This window comes from Sciurus carolinensis, chromosome 17 (genome assembly GCF_902686445.1).
Source record: "Sciurus carolinensis chromosome 17, mSciCar1.2, whole genome shotgun sequence".
In the NCBI taxonomy this organism is placed as follows: domain Eukaryota; kingdom Metazoa; phylum Chordata; class Mammalia; order Rodentia; family Sciuridae; genus Sciurus; species Sciurus carolinensis.
The window spans coordinates 11,846,281-11,867,943 of NC_062229.1; the positions used below are offsets into that span (position 1 = coordinate 11,846,281).

The 21,663-nt window shown below is 38.5% G+C and overlaps 1 protein-coding gene across 1 annotated transcript; it reads left to right on the top strand.

Moving 5' to 3' along the window:
* Positions 1-17,192: 17,192 nt before the first annotated feature.
* On the top strand, positions 17,193-18,227 carry LOC124968051 (olfactory receptor 7E24-like). Its single transcript, XM_047530435.1, has one exon. It carries the CDS (start codon positions 17,193-17,195, stop codon positions 18,225-18,227), a length of 1,035 nt encoding a protein of 344 aa, XP_047386391.1.
* Positions 18,228-21,663: the final 3,436 nt, after the last annotated feature.

The following is a 21,663-nucleotide window of genomic DNA, read 5'->3' on the forward strand; positions in this document are numbered from 1 at the left end:
CATTTGCCCACGTAGTAGCCAGTTGAAACTTGTGTTGGAAAATGTATTAAAGTTAAATATCCAGTTGTGTTATTTTGCTCATTCAGTGATATTAATGGCTTTAATTTCTCACACTTTTGGTGGAATGACTGTAGCTAGTGTTGGATAAGAATGTTGGAAAATTTTTACATTTGAAAATTAAGTGTCATTTTGGAAAAAGAAAAAATTGTAGAGTTGAGTCAACATGATTGTATATTAAGAATATTCACTTGATTAATGCTACTGATCTACAAACTTGAGCATGGTGAAAATTATAACTTTTGAACTTCAGTTTTTTGTTTTTGGAACAATAAATGTAGGAGTATAATAGAAATAGGGAAAATTCATGAATTGTGGAAATCAAGCAACAAACCGACACCCACATATTACATAGTGATTCTCACTAATGTAAAATGGAAAGAGGCATAAGAATGTTGAATAGATTACCATAATATAAACCTTACCAGTTTAATGACTTCTCTCTCAGGCAATTCTGTGCATTGTTCAAATCATTAGAAACAATTGTTTGTATTTCACAGATACACTGAAAAGCACTTGTTCTTGTCAAGTAGAACATTTCACATGATCCAGGAGCTGCAGCGTGTCCTCCTAGACCATTTCCTCTCACATACCAGGTGGTGGTGTGTGAAACTCCTTGTAATAGTGGAGAGGGGCCACTCTGGGGTCACTCCCTGCACTAATCACGGACCCTGCCTCTCTGGCTCCTTAGTTTGGCCTCACTGTTGTTAGACTGTAGGACTCGGCTGCACCATTTGCTTGCCTTGCAACTCTCTGCTTCCTGGAGGTGGAACTTGACCATCTCTTCTGTCATCCTCCTCATGTGTTCAGACTCTAATCTCAGGACTGGTCTGGATACAGTGTCAGGAGCTTCCTGATGATTTTCTTATCAATACTGTAGGGGGAGTGTGACCTACACTCCTGAGTAGAGGAAGTTTCTAAATCATTTCTTGGACATTCATTTTCTCACATTCTGATTTCAGGATTATGAAGTCCTTTGAGGATGGTATATTATAGACTAATTTGGCAAATTAGATGCACCATGCATTGAGTCTCCGCGTCCTATACCTTGAGTCTCCATTCATGTCATAGCTGACATCAGCCTTTGCCTGCAGCCCTTGAACTTGATGGCTCCAGGCAGTGGAATCCACAGCTGTGTCTCCTCCTGTGGTCTTCTGCATCAGACTACTCTGTGCACCCAGCAGGGGATTCACATCAGTCTTGCATTTTCTTGCTCATATCCAAGAAGAGTCACAGATTAACCCCACAGGAGCTGAAGGAGATGGAGGATAGTATAGGGGCTATTAAATCTATTATTCTTATCACATGAAGACAAACCAGAGACTGTGGGCAGCCTGATGGGAAGATTCTAATATGTGACATTTCAGCTAAGAGGAACATGAGATGTAGGACATTAATTGTACTTGCAACCCAAAAAATCTCACTAAATTGTTTCTTTCCTTTGACCTTGGTTCTACTTCTCATAGACATCTCACCCTTGATCCCAGAAGATGGCTCCCTCTAAATGTTATGTTAGCAATCCTACAGGCTCATGGAGGTGGTAAAAAGAATGGGTGGGGAAAGATGGATTGTTGATAATTGGGAGCCCATTTCCAAGTTATCAAATTGGCCCTGTATATGCCAGGCCACGGGCAACGTGTCCTGTATAACTTGATGAATCTCATCAGCATATTCTTCATCAAGTCATAAGCTACCATTTTATCATTATTTTACAGAAAAAGGAGGAACACAGCATATGGATGTAATTTGTATGAGTTTGGTAGGTAGAAAAGGGTGGTGTCATGTTTCAAATGGTTCATTTGATGATGGACACAGAGTATTTTAGCAGAAGAATTTAAGCATGTTGTGCTGCTGACAATGCCACCAGGAATTTCATGTCTGTTTCTCCAGGCCGAGATCCCAGGGGTGAGCAGTGGAAGGCATCTGCTGCATCTACCAGAAGAATCCATCCAGGGACCACAGGGAAATATCAGAAAGTATGTAGAAAATAACTTCACACCAACCACTTTCTTGACCCAGACAGATATGTTCCTGTAGCTGAACATCCCTCTCCCATTCTTGTGTCATACTTCTCAATCTCAAAAGAAGAAATAATGTCAAGTCTTTGATTTCATTCCAACTCAGGAAACTGGAAAGTGAATATTTCAGATGTCCCTGTGGGTGAGACCTCTAAATTTCTGCTTAAAACTTACTAATGGAAGAAAGGACCCAGATCCACCCACCTGGGAGCCTCGGGACTCAGTGCTTGTGCCCTGGGTGAGCTCAGTAACCACGTCCATACAGACTGCAGCTCCCCATATACCAACTCATTAGGAAAGCTGTGCAGCCACCTTAGTTTATCCCCCAATAAGGCAGCTGCCATCTTTAGGTGGGGCAGCTCCCAGCCTGAGACGCCTACTAGAGACTCATGGTCAGGTGAGGTATTGGAAACCTTCAGGGAGACCATAAACCTGTAGGAAGGAAACTGCTATAACTGTGATCCAAACTGCTGGTGGGGAAGATACATGAACAACATGAAAAAACAGGGAAGAAAGTGCCCCAAACAAACCAAGATGCTATATTAATAGAATTCAATGACAGCAGAGTAAAAGAAATGTCAGAAAAGGAGTTCAGAATGTATTGAATTAAAATGATCCTCGAAGTAAAGGATGAGATCAGACAGCATATGCAGGCAACGACTGATCACTCTAATAAACAGTTAAAAGAGCAAATGCAGAAAACAAAAGATCATTTCAAATAAAAAGAAATTCTGAAAAAAATCCCAAATATTAGAAATGAAGGAAACAATAAACCACATTAAAAACTCAATAGAATGTATCACCAGCAGACTAGATCACTTGTAAGACAGAATCTCAGAAAAGGAAGATAAAATATTTAATCTTGAAAATAAAGTTGACCAAAGAGAGAAGAAGGTAAGAATTCATGAACAGAACCTCCAAGAATTATGGGATAACATGAGAAGATCAAATTTAAGAATATTAGAATTGAGGAAGGCACAGAGAAACAAACCAGAGGAATGAACAATCTATTCAATGAAACAATATCAGAAAATTTTCCAAAGTTGAAGAATTAAGTGGAAAATAAAATATGAGAGGCTTACAGGACACCAAATGTACTAAATTACAACAGATCCACAACAAGGCACATTATAATGAAAATTCCCAAACTACACAGTAAAAATAGAATTTTAAAGACTGCAAGAGAAAAGCATCAGTTTACATGTAGGAGTATCCAATACAGATATCAGCATATTTTTCAATCCAGACCCTAAAATCTAGGATAACTGGGAACAATAGATTTCAAGCTCTGTAAGAACATGAATGCCAACCAAGAATCATACCCAGCAAAACTAATCTTCAGATTGGATGTTGAAATAAAATCCTTCCATGATAAACAAAGTTAAAGAATGTACAAATAGAGAGCCTGTACTACACAAAATTCTCAGCAAAATATTCCATGAGGAACAAATGAAAACCAATAGTGTAAGTCAGTCAAGGGAGGAATACCCTAAAGGAAAAGCCAATCAAAGGAGAAACCAAGTCAAGTTAAAAACCAAAAATAAGCCAAAATGACCAGGAATACAAATTATATCTCAATAATAACCCTGATTATTAATGGTCTAAACTCATTAATCAAAAGTTATGGACTGGGAGATTAAATTTTATTTAAAAACCAAATATATATTGCCTTCAAGGGACTCATCTCATAAAAAAGAGACTGAAGGTGATAGGATGGGTGAAAACATGACATGCACACAGACTCAGTAAAAAAACAGGGATTTCCATCCTCATATCAGATAAAGTGGACTTCAAGACAAATTTAGTAAGAAAAGATAAGGAAGGACATTTCATACTGTTTATGGGAACTATAAATCCAGAAGACATAAAGATCATAAATACTTTTGCCCCAAACAATGGCACATCCATGTACATCAAACAAATTCTTCTCAATTCCAGGAAACAAAGAGATCACAACACAATACTGCTCAGTGACTTTAACACACCTCTCTCACCACTGGATATATCTTCCAAATAAATACTGAACAATGAAATCATAGAACTCAAAATATAATCAAAATTAAAGTTAACATATATATAGAATATTCCATCCATCAATGAGCAAATGCATTTTTTCTCAGCAGCACTTGGATCCTTTTGTAAAATATACTACATGTTATGCCACAAAGCAACTCTTAATAAATACAAAAAATAGTAAATACAAAAAAACACAGATACTACCTTGTATTCTATTAGGTCATAAAGGAATAAAATTAGAAATCAATGATAAAATATAAAATAGAAACTGCTCCAATGCCTGGAGACTAAAAATATGCTATTGAATGATGTGTGAATAGCAGAAGACACCAGGGAAGAGATTAAAAAAATCTTAGAAGTAAATAAGAACAATTATACAACATAACCAAATCTCTGGGATACTATGAAAGCAGTACCAAGAGGAAAAATCATGGCATGGAGTACATTCATGAAAAGAATAAAATGTCAACAAAAAAATGACATAACAGTTCATCTGAAAGCCCTAGAAAAAGATCAAAACCAAATGTAGGAGAAGACAAAAAATAATTAAATCAGAGCTAAAATCAATGAAATTGAAACAAAAGAAACATTGGAAATAATTGACAAAATGAAAATTTGGGTCTTTGAAAAAGTGAACAATATTGATAACCATACTAATGAAAAGAAGGAGAGAGAAAACACAAATTCTTAAAATTCATAATGGAAAAGGAAATATCAGGACAGAAACTATTAAAATACAAAACATAATTAAAAGTTATTTTGAAAATCTATACTCCAGCAAAATAGAAATACTTGAAGGTAAATTGACAATTCTAGAGACATGTGACAATACAAAACTGAATCAGGAAGACATACACAATTTAAATAGATCAATTTCAAGCAATGAAATAGAAAAAGAGATTAAAAGCCTACCAATGAAGAAAAGTCCACACCTAGATGGATTCTCAGCTGAGTTCTACAAGACCTTTAAGGAAGAAATAATACCAATACTCCTCAAAGTGTAATATGAAATAGAAAAGGAGGAAACCCTTGCAAACTCCTCCTATGATGCCAGTATCACCCTAGAGAAAGACACATTGAGGAAAGAAAACCTCAGACCAATATCCCTGATGAACGTAGATGCAAAAATCCTTAACAAAATTCTGGCAAACCACATGCAGAAACATATGAAAAAGATAGTGCACCATGATCAAGTGGGATTCATCCCAGAAATGCAAGATGGGTTCAACATTGGCAAATCAATAAATGTAATTCATCACATCAATACACTTAAAGTTAAGAGTCATATGATTATTTCAATGGATGTAGAAAAAGCATTTGATAAAATACAGCACCCTTTCATGCTCAGAACACTAGGAAAAAAAAGGGGGGATAGTAGGAACATACCTCAACATTGTAAAGGCTATCTATGGTAAGCCCATGGTCAACATCATTCTAAATGGAGGAAAAGCTGAAAGCATTCCCTCTGGAAACTGGAACAAGACAGGGATGCCCTCTTTCACCACTTTTATTCAACATCATCCTTGAAACACTAGCCAGAACAATTACACAGACCAAAGAAATTAAAGGGATATGAATAGGAAAAGAAGAACTCAAACTATTACTACTTGGTGATGACATAATTCTATATTTAGAAATCCAAAAAACTCCACAGAAAACTTCTAGAACAAATAAATGAATAATAAAGTAGTAGGATATAAAATGAGCACACATAAATCTAATGCATTTCTATTCCTAAGTGATGAATCCTCTGAAAGAGAAATTAGGAAAACCACTCCATTCACAATAGCCTCTAAAAATATAAAATATTTGGGAATCAATCTAACAAAGGAGGTGAAAGACTTCTACAATGAAAATTAGAGAACACTAAAAAATAAATTAATGATAACCTTAGAAGATGTAAAGATCTCCATGTTCTTGGATAGGCAGAATTAATTTTGTCAAAATGGCCATACTACCAAAGGTGCTATGTAGATTCAATGCAATTGCAATTAAAATTCCAATGAGGTACCTCATAGAAATAGAGAAAGTAATCATGAAATTTATTTGGAAGAATAAGAGACCTACAAAAGCCAAAGCAATCCTCGGCAGGAAGAGTGAAGCAGGAAGTATCACAATACCAGTCCTTCAACTATAATACAGAGCAATAGTAACAGAAATGACATGGTATTGGCACCAAAATAGACAGGTAGATCAATGGTACAGGATAGGGGGCACAGAGACATACCCACATAATAAATACAGTTATCTCATACTAGACAAAGGTGCTAGAAACATACAATGAAGAAGATAGCCTCTTCAACAATTGGTGCTGGGAAAATTGGAAATCTATATGCAGTAAATAGAAATGAAACTCCTATCTCTCACCCTGCACAAAACTCAACTCAAAATGAATCAAAGGACCTAGGAATTAAATCAGAGACCCTGCACCAAATAGAAGAAAAATAGACCCAAATCTTATCATGTTGGCTTAGGACCAGACTTCCTTAACAAGACTACTAGAGTGCCAAAAATAAAAGCAAAAATCAGTAAAAGGGCTGGATCCAAACAAAAAGCTTTTTCCCAGCACAGGAAACAATAATGTGAAAAGAGAGCCTATAGAGTGGGAGAAAATATTTTCTACAAGCACTTTAGATAGAGCACTAATCTCCAAAATTTATAAAGAACATAAAAATACTACACCAAAAATCCAAATAACCCAATCAATAAATGGGCGAAGGAACTGGGCAGACACTTCACAGAAGAAGTTCTCCAAGCAATCAACAGATATATGAAAAAATGTTCAACATCTCTAGTAATAAGAGAAATGCACATCAAAAGTACCCTAAGATTTTATCTCACTGAATTAGAATGGCTATTATCAAGAATACAAGCAATAATAGGTGTTGGTGAGGATATGCGGGAAAAGGCATACTCATACATTGCTGGTAGAGTTGCAAATTATTACAGGCACTCTAGAAAGCAACATGAAGATTCCTTAGAAAACTTAGAATGGGCCAAACATTTGATCCAGCTATCCCACTGCTCGGTTAATATCGAAAGGATTTAAAATCAGCACAGTACAGTAACACAGCAACATCAATGTTTGTAGCAGCTCAATTCACAATAGCTAGATTGTGGAACCAACCTATATGCCCTTCAATAGATGAATGGATAAAGAAACTGGTATATATACAGAATGGAATATTATTCAGGCATTAAGAAGAATAAAATTATGGCATTTGCAGGTTAAGTGGATGGAGTTGGAGAATATCATGCTAAGTGAAATAGGCCAATCCCAAGAAACCAAAGGCCAAATGTTTTCTCTGATAAATGGGTGAAGATACATAATGGGGGTGGGAGAGGGTAAGGGAAGAATGGAGGTCCAGGCACTCTGGGTAGAGGGAATTGGGTAGAGGGAATTGAGAGGTGGTGAGGGGGCAGGAGGAAGGAAAGATAATGGAATGAGACAAACATCATTTCCCTTTGTACATGTACGATTACACAAACAGTGTGACTCTACATTGTGTACAACCCGAGAAATGAGGTTGTACTCCATTTGTGAACAATGAATAAAAAAAAAAAAACATCTTTCTAATGGTTTGGAAGCAATGAAAATGTGTACTGGCCCAAATCCAGAAGGGGGCAGTTTAGTCATGAATGCTGCTGACTACAGTTATTGTTCCTGTGACTTCGGGTGGTTAGTTAGTCTCTCAGACTCTGCTTTTTGCTCTGGGTTGATGTCTAGTTTACAAGACTGCATTGAGTAAGGATTAAATTGTCAATGGGTACTCCGTTTTTATCTACATGTTATGAATATAAAATGAAGGCAAATATAATCTAGAAATTATTTTCAATAATAATAAGATGTATCTTCATACCACTCAACTAAAATATCTCATGAGAGGACGTTATTGCTTTCCTATTTAAAAAAAAATTTGTCCTCTTTGATGAGTATAATTTTTTCAATGGGGAGGATTACTGACTCTCTTTCTTTACTGATTCCCCAGAGCCTTTAACTTTGTTGGCAGAGAGGCAGCATCAACAATAAAAATATTCATTAAGTAGATACTTCCTTGTTTCATAAAACTTTGCCATAACCAGTGTGATGAAGTGTGAGATGATATCTATTCATGTTGTCTGGGTTGGACTTGAACTCACAATATTCTAACCTCAACTCCTGATTATCTCAAAATTCAGGTGTGTGCCTCTGTGCGGTGATCCCATTTCACGTGTGAGAAACCTGTCCAGGTGCGTTTCCATTATTATTCTTAGTCTTTTATCTTTTGCCTTTTTTCTATTCCAAATAAATTATAGTAAGACATGAAAAAATAATGAACCCAGGTTAAGTTCAGGTAGCTGAAGCAAGAGAATGGTAATCCATGTATCAGGAAGCAATGGTCTGAAAATCTCCTATTAGAAGTGAGAAATCTGGGGCTCAAATTGAGCTTGGAGGTTCCTCTGGAACTAACATATTCATCTGTTACTGAGGATTTGAAGACAGTGAAGATGGTGAAGCACTCTAGCAGATTATATCAAAACCAAAAAGACTAGAAACAACAACAACAACAACAACAAAATTTAAAAAGAAGAGAAGATGAAGGGAAAAGAGCTGTTTGCCTTGCTAGCTATTTATGGAGTTGATACAAATAAAGTTGCATCACATTTAAAAGAAATTTCTGAATTTTTTAACATTTTATTATTTTTCATTATTGACTGATACAGTGTATACTAATGCCACATTTTTGTTTTGTGATGATCTTGTTTATGGACTGTTAGCTAAACCATATTTATCATAATTTTAAGTCTACCTAGGCCAATGTTAAGAGTAAAAATGAAATGATTTTTGAAAAGATAAAAAATATTTGCCTGAGCATTACAACCATGAAGGGGGAAAATAAGAAAACCCCTGGATGAACACTTGAGCATAAGAATGAAACCTAGTATGTAAGAATGTATTCTGATGATGCCACATTTTCCTTATGCACTCATCATTTGATGGACACCTAGCCAAGTTCCCTATCTTGGCTATTGTAAATTGTGCTGCTATAAACATGGAAATGCAAATATCTCTAAAGCATGCTGTCTCCAATTATGGATAAATACTGAGGAGTGCTAAGTGAGATCACTTGTTAGTGCCATTTTTAGTCTTTTGAGGAACCTCCATTCTGATTTCCTTAGCAGTTGTTTAAATTACCTCACACAACGTGATTGTTCTTTTTTCCAATATTCTTGCCATAACTTATGGTTTATGAAGTAAAGTTTAGTCTTCAGATTTTAGAGTTCTAGCTCTATGGATACATATATTTACATCATCTACCCCCTTTACATCAAAGGAGTTTGTACCATTTTCCTAGAATATATTAAAGCATATTAAAAGCCTTCCTAATTTCCTTGTACCAGAACCAATGTTTTTATTATGAAAAATATTTGTTCCCCCCCTTTTTTTTTTTTGATGTGCAAGCAATACAGAAGCACAAAATTTACCACATGTCTCAGAATTCCATCTCATGGGATTCTCAGAGAAGGCAAACCTGCAGCCCATCCTCTTTGGACTGTTCCTGTGCATGTACCTAGTCACAGTGCTTGGGAACCTGCTCATCATGCTGACTGTCAGCTCTGACTCCCACCTCCACACCCCAATGTATTTCTTTCTCTCCTACATGTCCTTGGTTGACATTGGTTTCATCTCCACCACTGTCCCAAACATAACTGTGGACATCCAAACTCACAGCAGAGTCATCTCCTCTGTGGACTGCCTGACACAGAAGTCTCTTTTTACCATTGTTGGGTGCATGGATTATATGCTTCTGACTGTGAAGGCCTATGACCTGTTTGTGGCCATCTGTCATCATGAATCCTTGTCTCTGTGGCCTATAAGTTTTGGTATCTTTTTTGTTTCGCTTTTTGGAATTCCATCTGCACAATTTAATTTCATTGTACTTTATCAACTCCAAAGTGTAGAAATTGCTAATTTTTCTGTGACCCTTCTCAACTTCTGACTCTTGCCTGTTCTGACATATTCTCTAGCAACATTGACAAGTATTTTCTTGCTGCCATATATGACCTTTCCCCACCTCAGAGATCCTTTGGTCTTATTGTAGAATAATTTCCTCCCTTCTGGGGATCTCATCATTAGGCAGGAAGTATGAAGCCTTCTCCACCTGTGGGTCTCACCTGGCAGTCATTTGCTTATATTTAGGAACAGGCAGTAGAGTGTACCTTGGATCAATTCTATCATGTTATCTCAGGAAGGTTTCAGTGGCCTCAGTGATGTACACTGTGGTCACACCCATGCTGAATCCCTTCATCTACAGCCTGAGAACAGGCTGCGCAGCAAGGCAGTCTAATCTCAGCATCTTTAGAGTCCAGTTGCAATGTAAGTTTAAAATGCACCAAACTTAAGTATCAAATTTTGTTAATCTGATTTTCAGTAATAATCTGTTTAATTACTCACGAGTTTTTAGTGCAATGACCATACACCATATTAGGAAGAAATGTTTGGAAATTTTTCATACTTGTAATAAAGTATCACTTTGGAATAATGAAAGGTTTTGGAAATGATGATGTATAATTCATAAAAATACATGTGTTTTTAGTGCTGTACATCTATATACTTGAAATGGTCTAGATTGTAACTTTGTAATTTTTACTTCTATTTAGCATAAAAATGGTAATATGATACACTATAAAGTTTTTTAAAAAATGGAGGAAATTAATAGGAGAGAAAAGCCTCTTTATAAGTTGATACAAAGTGTAAACATTGATTTTATTTTCTACTCCTCTTTTTCCATCTTCAGTATTAGGAAGCTCTTAGAGTTGCTGATGTGCTTCAACTACTTGGTGAGTTAGGAACCCTGTGCACTGAGCCTCCAAGGTCACAGGATAGTCAACAATTAGCCTGTGCCTCCAGCCCTTGGGCTCCATGACTCCAGTGCAGTGGGCTCCATTCCTGTCTCTTCCTGCTAGGGGTGTCTGCCTCAGGAAGCTCCTATCTGAGCCTGTGTTGACACCCTGAGGCTGGGATCACAGGGCACCAGGGACTTTTTGGGCTTTGGTTCTGCCCTCCTTAGTCCTAAGTCCAGCAGAGCCCCAGTGTGAATCAGTAACTGCTGTGGGAGGGGAAGGGTGAGGAAGGACATTCCAGAGCATTACTTCTTCTCCATCAGGAGGAGCATGCAGATTGTCTGCCCAGAGGGGAGAACAAGGTACAGATGATCAGTGAGACACTGTGAGCTCATACCCTTGGTTGTGGTGAGCACACTGAAAGCTCATGGAAAGTGTTGTCTTACTCCCACCCTAACTTCCTGCCACACACTCTCATCAACAAAGGGAGAAGACATATCCTTTTAAACAGTATCTTCAGACCCCAAATGGTACATGAAGGTGATAAGGATGGGGTTCAGGATGAGATAAGAATCCAAACATCACAGTTTTTATGGAGAGATTCCTGAGTTCCAGGTTGTGAGACTTGCCTCATTTGTAGGTAGTTTGAATTCCTGTGTGACATATTCCCCAGGTGTAAGTGCCAGTCATTCCATGTTAGAGAACAGAAGGCAGCACAGACATTGATGTAAAGTCTAATGGTGTTTAGTCTGAAACACTGAAGCCCTGTGTGAAACGCACTGTGGATTTGAGGCACATGGCATGCTGGCAGGCCAGTGCTGGCAGGTTGTCCCCTTCACAAGCATCCCTGGGTTATACTTTCTGTCACTCCAGGATGGGACACTTTTCCTGTGCACATTCCCTTGGGATTTTGGATAGTCCCAGTGACATCAGTTGCATTAATTCAGGAAGAATGGCTGAGGTGAGACTAGGGTCTCAGATCAAATGGGCACAAGTAATCCAGCACAGACCTCCCTGTCTCCCCCACCCCAGGATATCCTTGCAGCTGCCACATCCTCTTGCAGTTTGGTTATCATCCCTCTCTATCTGAAGAGGAGCCAAATCAGGTCTGGTTTCATTATTACTCAGGGACTTGGCAAGAGTCAGGACTGTACTTGATATGTGCTGTAATCCTGTTCAGTTGAACATATTCTGATGGCTGGAAAACAGTGAAAAAGATTAGTGAATCAGACCCAGAGATTCTCAGTTCAATTTTGGCTGCTGTCGGATGGACTCTTTCTTTCTTGAACAAAGGGCAGGCAGCTAGCATCTGTCATACTCAGGAATGCCCTCCAAGATGATTTCCTGTTGATATAATGGCACTGAATCCAGGTTAAACAGAAAGCCTGTGATCTCTGTGATTGAGATGTGATGAAGGTGAAAATATGGGCACAAATGGTAGACAGTCATTATTTATGTGGGAAGGCTAGTTTTCATACTTTTCAACTGAAATATCTTTTACCCTAAAGTTACTGGTTTCATATTTCTGTAATTTTACTTTTCCAAACACTCTTATGTAAGTATATGGTATATGTTTGGGGTGGAATAACCATCACTCTTTTATTTTTGATTCCATAGAACTTTTTCCAAGTTTTATACAGGAGATAAAACACACACAAACATACACACACACAAACACACACACAAATGTGTTAAACATTGAACAGACCCTTGCTCTGGGCACAGGTCCTGGTCATGATCAGTGGGGTTTCAGAACACTCATGCTCTCCTGTCTGTACCTTTATCCTACTCAGGAATATCCCACAAAACAGGAGACAGATGGAGGAGCACTTGCCTGCATGGCACACAAGCCCCAGTCTTCCCTTAACAGCATCTACAACATTTAGTTACTCAAGAACAATGGCAGAGATGTCCATGAGCCTAGGAAAAGCAAAGCAAGAACAGAGGGAAGTGACCAGAGACCCTTAAAGCTTGGTCTGAGACACATTTTAGAGTTTCACACCATTCAAATGGTGCCGACCCTTTGACAACCATTCTGAGCTATATACCCACTGTTTCTTTAATGACTGAGTGCTTAATTTTTAAAAAATCTTAATGACCAAATATATGTCACTAAAGTGTATATTTCTTATGGCTCAAATAGTAACTTTTGTTATTTGTATTTTAACCTAATAAGAATGGACCTTAAGAAAAATAAATAAATAAAACTGGTTGCACTCCAAGTCATCTCAGCTGTTGCCACATTGCTTTCCGGAGTGGCTGCACCAATCTGCAGTCCCAACAGCAATGTATGAGTGTACCTTTTTCCCCACTTCCTCATCAATGACAACTGTTACTTGCATTCTTGATAATTGCCATTCTGACTGGAGTGAGATGAAATCTTAGAGTAGTTTTGATTTGCATTTCTCTAATTGCTAGAAATATTGAACATTTTTAATATATTCTTGGTCAATTATATATCTTTTTCTGTGAAGTGTCTGTTCTCTTCCTTAGCCCATTTATTTGTTGGGTTATTATTATTATTTTTGGTGTTAAGTTTCTTGAGTGGAACCACCATTTAATCGAGCTATCCCACTCCTTGGTCTATACCCAAATGACTTGAACTCAGCATACTACAGTGATGCAGCCACATCACTGTTTATAGCCACTCAATTTCACAATAGCTGAACCATAGAACCAACCTAGATGCCATTCAATAGATAAATGGATATATAAAATGTGGTGTATACATACACAATGGTATATTACTCAAACTTAAAGAAGAATGAAATTATGAGATTTTCAGGTAAATGGAGAAGTTGGAGAATATTATGCTAAGTGAAATAAGCCAATCCCCAAAAAACAAAGGTCAAATGTTTTCTCTGATATGCAGATGCTGATCCATAATGGGGGAAGGTAGGGAAAATGGAGAAACTATGGATTGGGCAGAGAGGAGTGAGGGGTTGGTAGGAGGTGTGAGGTTGGGAAGGATGGTGGAATGTGAAGGGCGTTATTACCCTATGTACGTGTATGATTGCATAAACAGTGAGACTCTGCATCATGTATAACTAGAGAAATGAGATTGTTGTGGTCCATTTGTGTACAATGAGTTGAAATGCATTCTGCTGTCATGTATAATTACTGAGAACAAATAAAAAGAAAATAAACGTGAAAGTGTTTTAGAAACATAGAAACAAATGAAGTAAATTGAGTACACAAAGTTCCTCCCAATAAACTAGGGTCCAAATCTTAAGTGGACCTTCATTATTCTTTCTTCATGCATTAATGGTGGGAAGTCCTTAGAGATGGGCATAGCATGGACTAATTAGTCTAATTGTGAGCTCTGTGTATTGAGCTTCCAAGGTTATATATGAGTCCACAGTCAACCTGTGCCTACAGCCCTGCAGTGGATGGTCCTTGTCCAGTGAGTTGCATAGCTTTATCTCCTGCTGTGCTTCTGCATCAGGAAGCTCCCAGCTGACAGCATATTCTTAGAAATGCTGGGCACAGAGTCTGAACCTTTGTTGGGCACCAGGTATGTGTGGGTCTTGGGAGGTGCACTTCTTTGTCATGAATCAGCAGAGAAGCAGCCTAGCCCTACAAGTGCTCAGGGAAACTTGGGATCCTGGAAGAAAGATGGAAAGTGTTGTTTCTGTATCACAAGGACAGAATTCACACTTTGAGTATCCAGATGGGAGGGTTTCAGGATGTCAAATTATATGTGTGATGTTTGTGAATTTTTGTTTTCATTTTTGCTGGGGTATCATATACATCTTATTTAAAATGTGCTCTCTACCCACATTGGTTTTATTTCCTATAAAAACTTCACCTACCACAGCACAAAATAGTCCTCCAAAAGTTCTTCCTCAGCTCTAGGAAATCACTATGGTAATGGTGATGAGGATGAGGAGGAGGATGACAGAACCAGAGCACCGTGAACTGAGGTGCAGGGCTTCACTGACTCAGGTGCTCAGCAACGTGTTCTCAGTCATCTGTTTCATTTCACGTACATCAGCCTGCTCTAGTTGTGCATGCATGATTTATTGTACTTTAAACAAAGAAGGACATTATACTTATGTAACCTGTACTCATTTACTAGGTAGGAGAGAAGGCATCCTTGTTTGCATTGGCCTGTCTGACCAGGGACACAGGGCATCACAGGAGAATCCTAGCAGGCTGTCCATCAATAAGCCAACCAGCTATTTCTCTTCTCTGTCACTGCAGAAAGAGCTTTGCACACTGTGCTTTTCCTTGGTGGATTCCTGAGGATCACAAGGCAGAGGAGTGTGGGTACCTCTTGCATACACTATGGAAAAAGGGTCACAGATCTCAGGAGAGGTCACAGTAGGGTAGAATGAGGTTCATTAGCACATCAGGACCTTAGGCCCCTCCAGACCTCCTTGGAGCTCACCATATGCTCCTCCACACTTAAAAACAGCACTCACCACCTCAAAGCAAACCTAATATTGGGTCCTTGATTTTATTCTTACTCAGAAAACTGTAAAGAGTTTAAATGCATATTTAACTGTAAAGAGTTTAAATGCATATCTATATTTACCTGTAGTTAAGATCTCAAGACCTAGGCAGAAATCTTTATGTTGGGTGGGTGAGAATAAAACATGTAGTAAATGGGTCTCAGAGTCTCTCAGTCCCACTTGTTGTCTCTGTGAAGTAGAGTAAATCACTACAGTCTGGATTCAGCATTGCTATATGAATTGATCTTTGTTGTTACAAATGCAGTGAGTAAGGATTAGCTACTTGGTGCTCTTATAGGAATAATATGGGATACTTGAATGAATTCCAAGCAAAATGAGATCTAGATATTATTGTCATTGTTAGTAATCATTAGGTTAATTATCATGACACTCAAGTAATTCATCCCCTACTCAAAGTCACAGTTTTCCTATTTCTGCATGAAGTATTCTAGTTTTGAAATCCTGATGTATGTGCTCTGTATTTGAGAAGAATATATCTCTCTATTTCTTACTTTCTGGGGCCCATTTCTTTCTTGGTACAGGAAGATATCTAAAAAAGATCCATTTGACATTGAATTCACTTGATCTTTCTTCCTCAAATTGGCCAAAATTAATTTGGATTAATTTACCCTTGCTTCTGGTAAAAAAAAAGGACAAACCACAAATTTCACATGCAACTGTGCTGATTAAACTGGTGTTGATCTGATATCATGGTATATGGATATCCTAAAATATCCAAAGATAAATATAATAAGTGAGACAGAACTACTAGTTAGGTAATTGGAAAGATCTTTAAAATAATTTCTTATAGCAAGCACTCAAGGTAGGTAATTATTACCCCAAATTTAGACGAACTCAATCACAGAGCACAAGTTATCCTCACGTAGCTTAAGTGAGAGAATTGCAATTCAAGTATCAGGAATGCCTGACCAGACAGTCCATGAAGTGGAAACCAGACATTCAGAAATAAAAGTAAGCTTTTAGGCTTTTTTGGTGCTCATATCTTAAACTGCAATCTTGATGCTCTGAGATCACAGAACCAGGAAGCAGTTTTAACAGGTCAGATGGTGTACAACATCAAGGAAAAGAAAAAAAGTGAACAGCTGTTTTATATGCCAGCTATTCTGCAGATATTATCTGTATGGATCATATTTTATGGTACAAATACATCTGTATAAAATGTAACTATTGAAAGTATTTCTTATCACTTATGATTTTAATATCATCTACTTCAGCCACATTTGTGATCAGTGTTACTTAGGATGTTGTGCATTTAGGTCAATCATATTTATTGAAATTTGAAATGGGCCAAATACAAAGATATTGTATTACATAAAGTTTAAAGAGCAAGCTTCAGTCCACAGAGGAGGAAAATGAGAAAATGAAAGAATGACAAAACACTTTGAAGATAACTGTCTCATAACCATGCTTTCTGACTATGACCCATCACCCTCAATTTGGTTGTTAGGGAAGAGTCCAAATGGTGTCTTAAATGGAATAAGGCAAAGGAATTTGTCTCATCGGTTAGGAAAAAAACAACGTAAACTGAACTGATTCTTGATTAACGTTCATGAAGATTGATTTTTCTTAGTAGAAATGTTATTACTTTTCCTGAATTTTCCCTTAAGCAGTAGGTTATATTCTATTGTCTTCATGAACTTCTTCTCTCCTCTGCTCCTGGGTTTCTAACAGTGCTCAGATCAATGTCTGCAAATAGAGTGTGGAGAGAGGGGTGAATGATGAAGACAGTAACAGCGACAGAGTGTGCAAGACTGGGTGTTTCACTACTGAGAACCATGTTGAGAGTGTGTGGATCTCCAGCATGAGCAGTTTCCTTGTGAAAAATTGTACAGAGAGTGAGGGGTGCCTGCTGATATATTTCTTCTTTTCTTACTCTCTTTTCTTTTTCAAAAGGTGTCCAAGAAATACAGAAACACAAAATTTAACAAGCATATCACAATTCTATCTCCTGGGACTCTCAGAGGATCCAGAGCTGCAGCCACTCCTCTTTGGACTGTTCCTCTGCATGTACCTGGTCACAGTGCTTGGGAACCTGCTCATCATCTTGACTGTCAACTCTGACTCCCACCTCCACACCCCCATGTACTTCTTCCTCTCCAACCTGTCTTTGTCTGACATCTGTTCAATCTCTACCACGGTCCCAAAGATGCTCAGGAACATTCAGACTCACAGCAGTATCATCTCCTACGTGAGCTGCCTGACACAGATGTCTCTCTTTACCATTTTTGGATGTATGGATTATATGATTCTGACTGCAATGGCCTATGATCGGTATGTAGCCATCTGTCACCCCCTGTACTATCTGGTCATTATGAACCCTCGCCTCTGTGGTTTTTTAATTTTGGTGTCATTTTTGTTCAGCCTTTTGGGCTCCCAGTTGCATATTTTGATGATTTTACAAATTACCAACTTCAAGGATGTGGAAATTTTCAGTTTCTTTTGTGACCCTTCTCAACTTCTGAACCTTTCCTGTACTGACATCTTATCTAATAACATTGTCCAGTATGTTCTGGGAGCCTTTTACGGTCTTTTCCCCTTCTCAGGGATCCTTTTCTCTTACTATAAAATTGTTTCCTCCATTCTGAGGATTCCATCTTCAGGTGGGAAGTACAAAGCCTTCTCCACCTGTGGGTCTCACCTGGCAGTTGTTTGCTTATTTTTAGGGACAGGCTTTTGGGTGTACCTTGGATCAACTGTGTCACATTCTCCCAGAAAGGGTGCAGTGGCTTCAGTGATGTACACTGTGGTCACCCCCATGCTGAACCCCTTCATCTACAGCCTGAGGAACAGGGACATTAAAGGTGCCCTGAGGAGGCTGCACAGCAGAAATGCTTAATGTCATCAAACATAATATCCAGTTGCGATTTGTGCTTGAAAATGTATTAAAGCTAAATATGCTGTTGTGTTAATATTCACTTTCAGTAATATTAAGGACTTCAGTTTCTCATGATTTTAGTACAATGATTGTAGTATTGGGGAAGGTATTTTGGGGTATTTTGCACATTGGAAACAAAGTATCACTTTGGAAAAAGGAAAATTTTAGAAATGGGAGAAGGGGATATTGTCATAAGCACATCCATGTGATTAATGCTGCTGATCTACATAATTGAGGATGGCAACAAGTATAACCTTTTAAAACTTTAATTTATGGCTTTGGAACAATAAATGTAGGAGTGTAATAGCAATTGTGAAAATCCATGAACTGTAGAAGTCAATCAACAAACCTAGACACACATGCTACATAATAATATTCACTTGTGGGAAATGGAGAGAGGCATAAGTATGCTGAATAGATTTTCATATAGTAAACTTATAAGTTTAATGACATCTCTCTCAAGCAATTATGTGTATTGGTTAAAGCATTAGAAACAAATGTTTGTATTTTAAAGATATACTGAAAAACACTTGTTGATGTCAAGTGTACATTTCAAGACAGTAGGTTTTGTGTTGTTGACTACTTAGGTGAGGTTTAGGTCCATTTTTTGTAAGTTCTTGAGAAGAGTGTTTATGGACTTAAATGTCATGTTTTAGGCAGTTTTTTCTCTTCTGTGACTAAAGCACCCAACCAGAACAATTTTATGGGAGGAAAGGTTTATTTGAGGGCTCCAGTTTTCAGAAATCTAGGCTCATAGAAAGCCAGCTACATTCCTCGATTCTCAAGGTGAGGCAGAACATCATGGTGGAAGAGTGTGGCAGAGAGAAACAGCTCACATCAGATTAGGAGGCAGAGAGTGAGGTCTCCAGCTTCCATATACAAATATATAACCCAAAGCCAAGCCCATGATTCCCACCACCTTCATCCACACTCTACCACTTCAGTCATCACTCAGTTAATCATAACCAGGGGATTAATTCACTAATTGGTTTAAGATTCTCATAACTCAATCATTTCTGCTCCAAAACTTGCATTTTCTCACATGTGAGCTTTCAGGGAATACCACATTTAAGACATAACATTCCACCCCTGGCCCCAAAAATCTCATTCTCATCTGACCATACAAATTACATTTAGTCCATTACCAAGAGTCTCCATAGTTTCAACAGTTCAAAGATTGCTCAAAGTTCAAGTTCAAAGTCTTCTCTGAGGTTCTAGCCAATCTTGCATTGAGAGCTCCTATAAAATTAAAAGCAATTTACGAGTATCCAACAAATAATGGTACAGAGTAAACATTTTAATTCACCAAATTAGGGGCATAGAAAGAAGGGATAGGACCAAAGCAAGACCAAAATCCAGCTAGGCAAACAAGTTCTGTAGCTCCGTGTCTGGCATCGGGGTGACACAGCATCCTGATGTTCTCTCCAGGGGCTTGTATAGCTCCATCCCTGTGGCTTTGTTGCAGTCCAAGTGACCTTTCTGCTGGCTTGTCTCTGCTCAATTCCTGCAGTTTTCCTGGGACAATGCCCCACATTACTGGCATTTCTTAATCTTGGGGTCTCCAATGTGACTTTGGCTTCTTCTTACACCTCTACACATTGACTTCTCAGGAGGTGCCCACAGGACCCTGGTCCTGGTTCACATTACCTGGCCTCCCAGGCCTTCCTTTGAAATCTTGGTGGAAGTTTTCATGACTCCCTAACCTCAATATACTGCATTCCTGCAGAACCAGCACCACATGGTTGATGACAAGGTCTGCCACCATCTTAAGCAGTAGTCAAGCCTCAGAGACCCTTGCTGCAGCAGCCTCTGAGTGTCTGGGTGGCTGCACACATTGAAAAAACTTCCTAGGCTTTCCTGTGCAAGAAGTGTGCCCCACTTGTTTCTTCTCAAGAAAATTTTCACCTTTGCTTTCTTGAGTTTGTGATGGGTATGGTTTTGCCAGCCCCTGAGATGCCCTCGAGCCATGTTCTCATTGTCTCTGACCAGTCTTTAGCACTTCTTTGGTGCTGGTAATCTCTTTAACAACTGCCACTCCCTTAGCTCTAAGTTTTACTCTGGCTTTCAAATTCACTTTTTCCAAATATTTCTGCTCTGCTTTCTCCTCCTGAATATCACAAGAAACTTGGCTAAAAGCTGCCAGCAATACCCAAGTCACTTCCTGAATGCTATGCTGCCTAGACAATACTTCCATCTCTTTTAAAATCAACCTCACAGAAAGTCTCAGGACACAGGTCAAAATGTAGACAACTTCTCAGCCAGAACATAACGTGAAGGGCCTCTATTCTAAATTCCAACAGAGTCCTCCTTGTTTGAACCCACTTGAGCCTGTTCTTTACTGACCACAATCCTATTGCCACTCTGGTCTTCTGAGCTCCCACCATAATCAGCCTTTAATCTCCACTTACAACAGTCTAACGTATTTCCAGCTTGCACTGCTACACATCTAAAATTACTCCCACCAAAGCCAAAAAACTCAAAAGGATTTTGAGCCATTGAGGTCAGGTTAGTCACAGCCAAGGCCCTATATCCCAGTACTGATTTCTCTTTTAATCAGCTTTTCACTGCTGTGACTGATATACCCAACCAGAGCAATTGTAGGGAAGGAAAAGTTTATTTTAGGTTTAATGATATTAAAAGGATAAACACCCACCCCGCCCCAGCCAAGAACAGTGTGATCCAGTGTGATCCGAGAGGAGGGAGTGAGAGAGAAGCCAAAACTTTGATCCTTCCCATTACTCATTACCCAGAGACAAAACAAACCCATCAATCTGAGGATAGTATTCCCTGGGAAGCAGGATCCTTTCCCAAGTAAATACTGTCCCAGTAACAGTGAAAGTACCCATCAGTCTTCTCCTGGTGTCAATACAAAGACCCCTAGGGTCAGAGGAGCACTGGACACTGAACTCTGAACCCTCCATCCCTGCCCTGGATAAACACTGCCTAATAAAACTGTTCCCAGCAAAAAAGAAGTTCCAGATGTAGAGTCTTCAAGGGCTAAGACACCTCCCGATGTGACCTATATGAACCCATACCTCTCCTGTAACTGGGGCCATTTTCTACCCAGAAAGTGTGCCCATCCAAGGCCTGAAACAGCTGCTGAATCATGCAGAGTCATGATGATGTGAAATTTCAATGTAATTATTCAAATCTAGGTACAGTTTCAGTTATGAAGCAAATATGACTAAAATGTTTTTATTTTCAAAATGGTCATTTTATTCAGGAGTAATAGGTAATGCTATTTTATGATTTCTGAATGTCAAAATGTATTCTAAAGCCAAGGTTCTCAACCTTTTCAAGAAAAGACCACCAAGCTGCATGCTGTGGTGCACACCTGTATTTTCCATGACTTGGGAGGCTGAGGCAGATAAAATGATCAAATTGGTTCTGGTTTGAT

Coding starts and splice junctions, on each gene's coding strand:
- LOC124968051 (XM_047530435.1), top strand. CDS start 17,193: ATGAGCAGTTTCCTTGTGAAAAATTGTACAGAGAGTGAGGGGTGCCTG.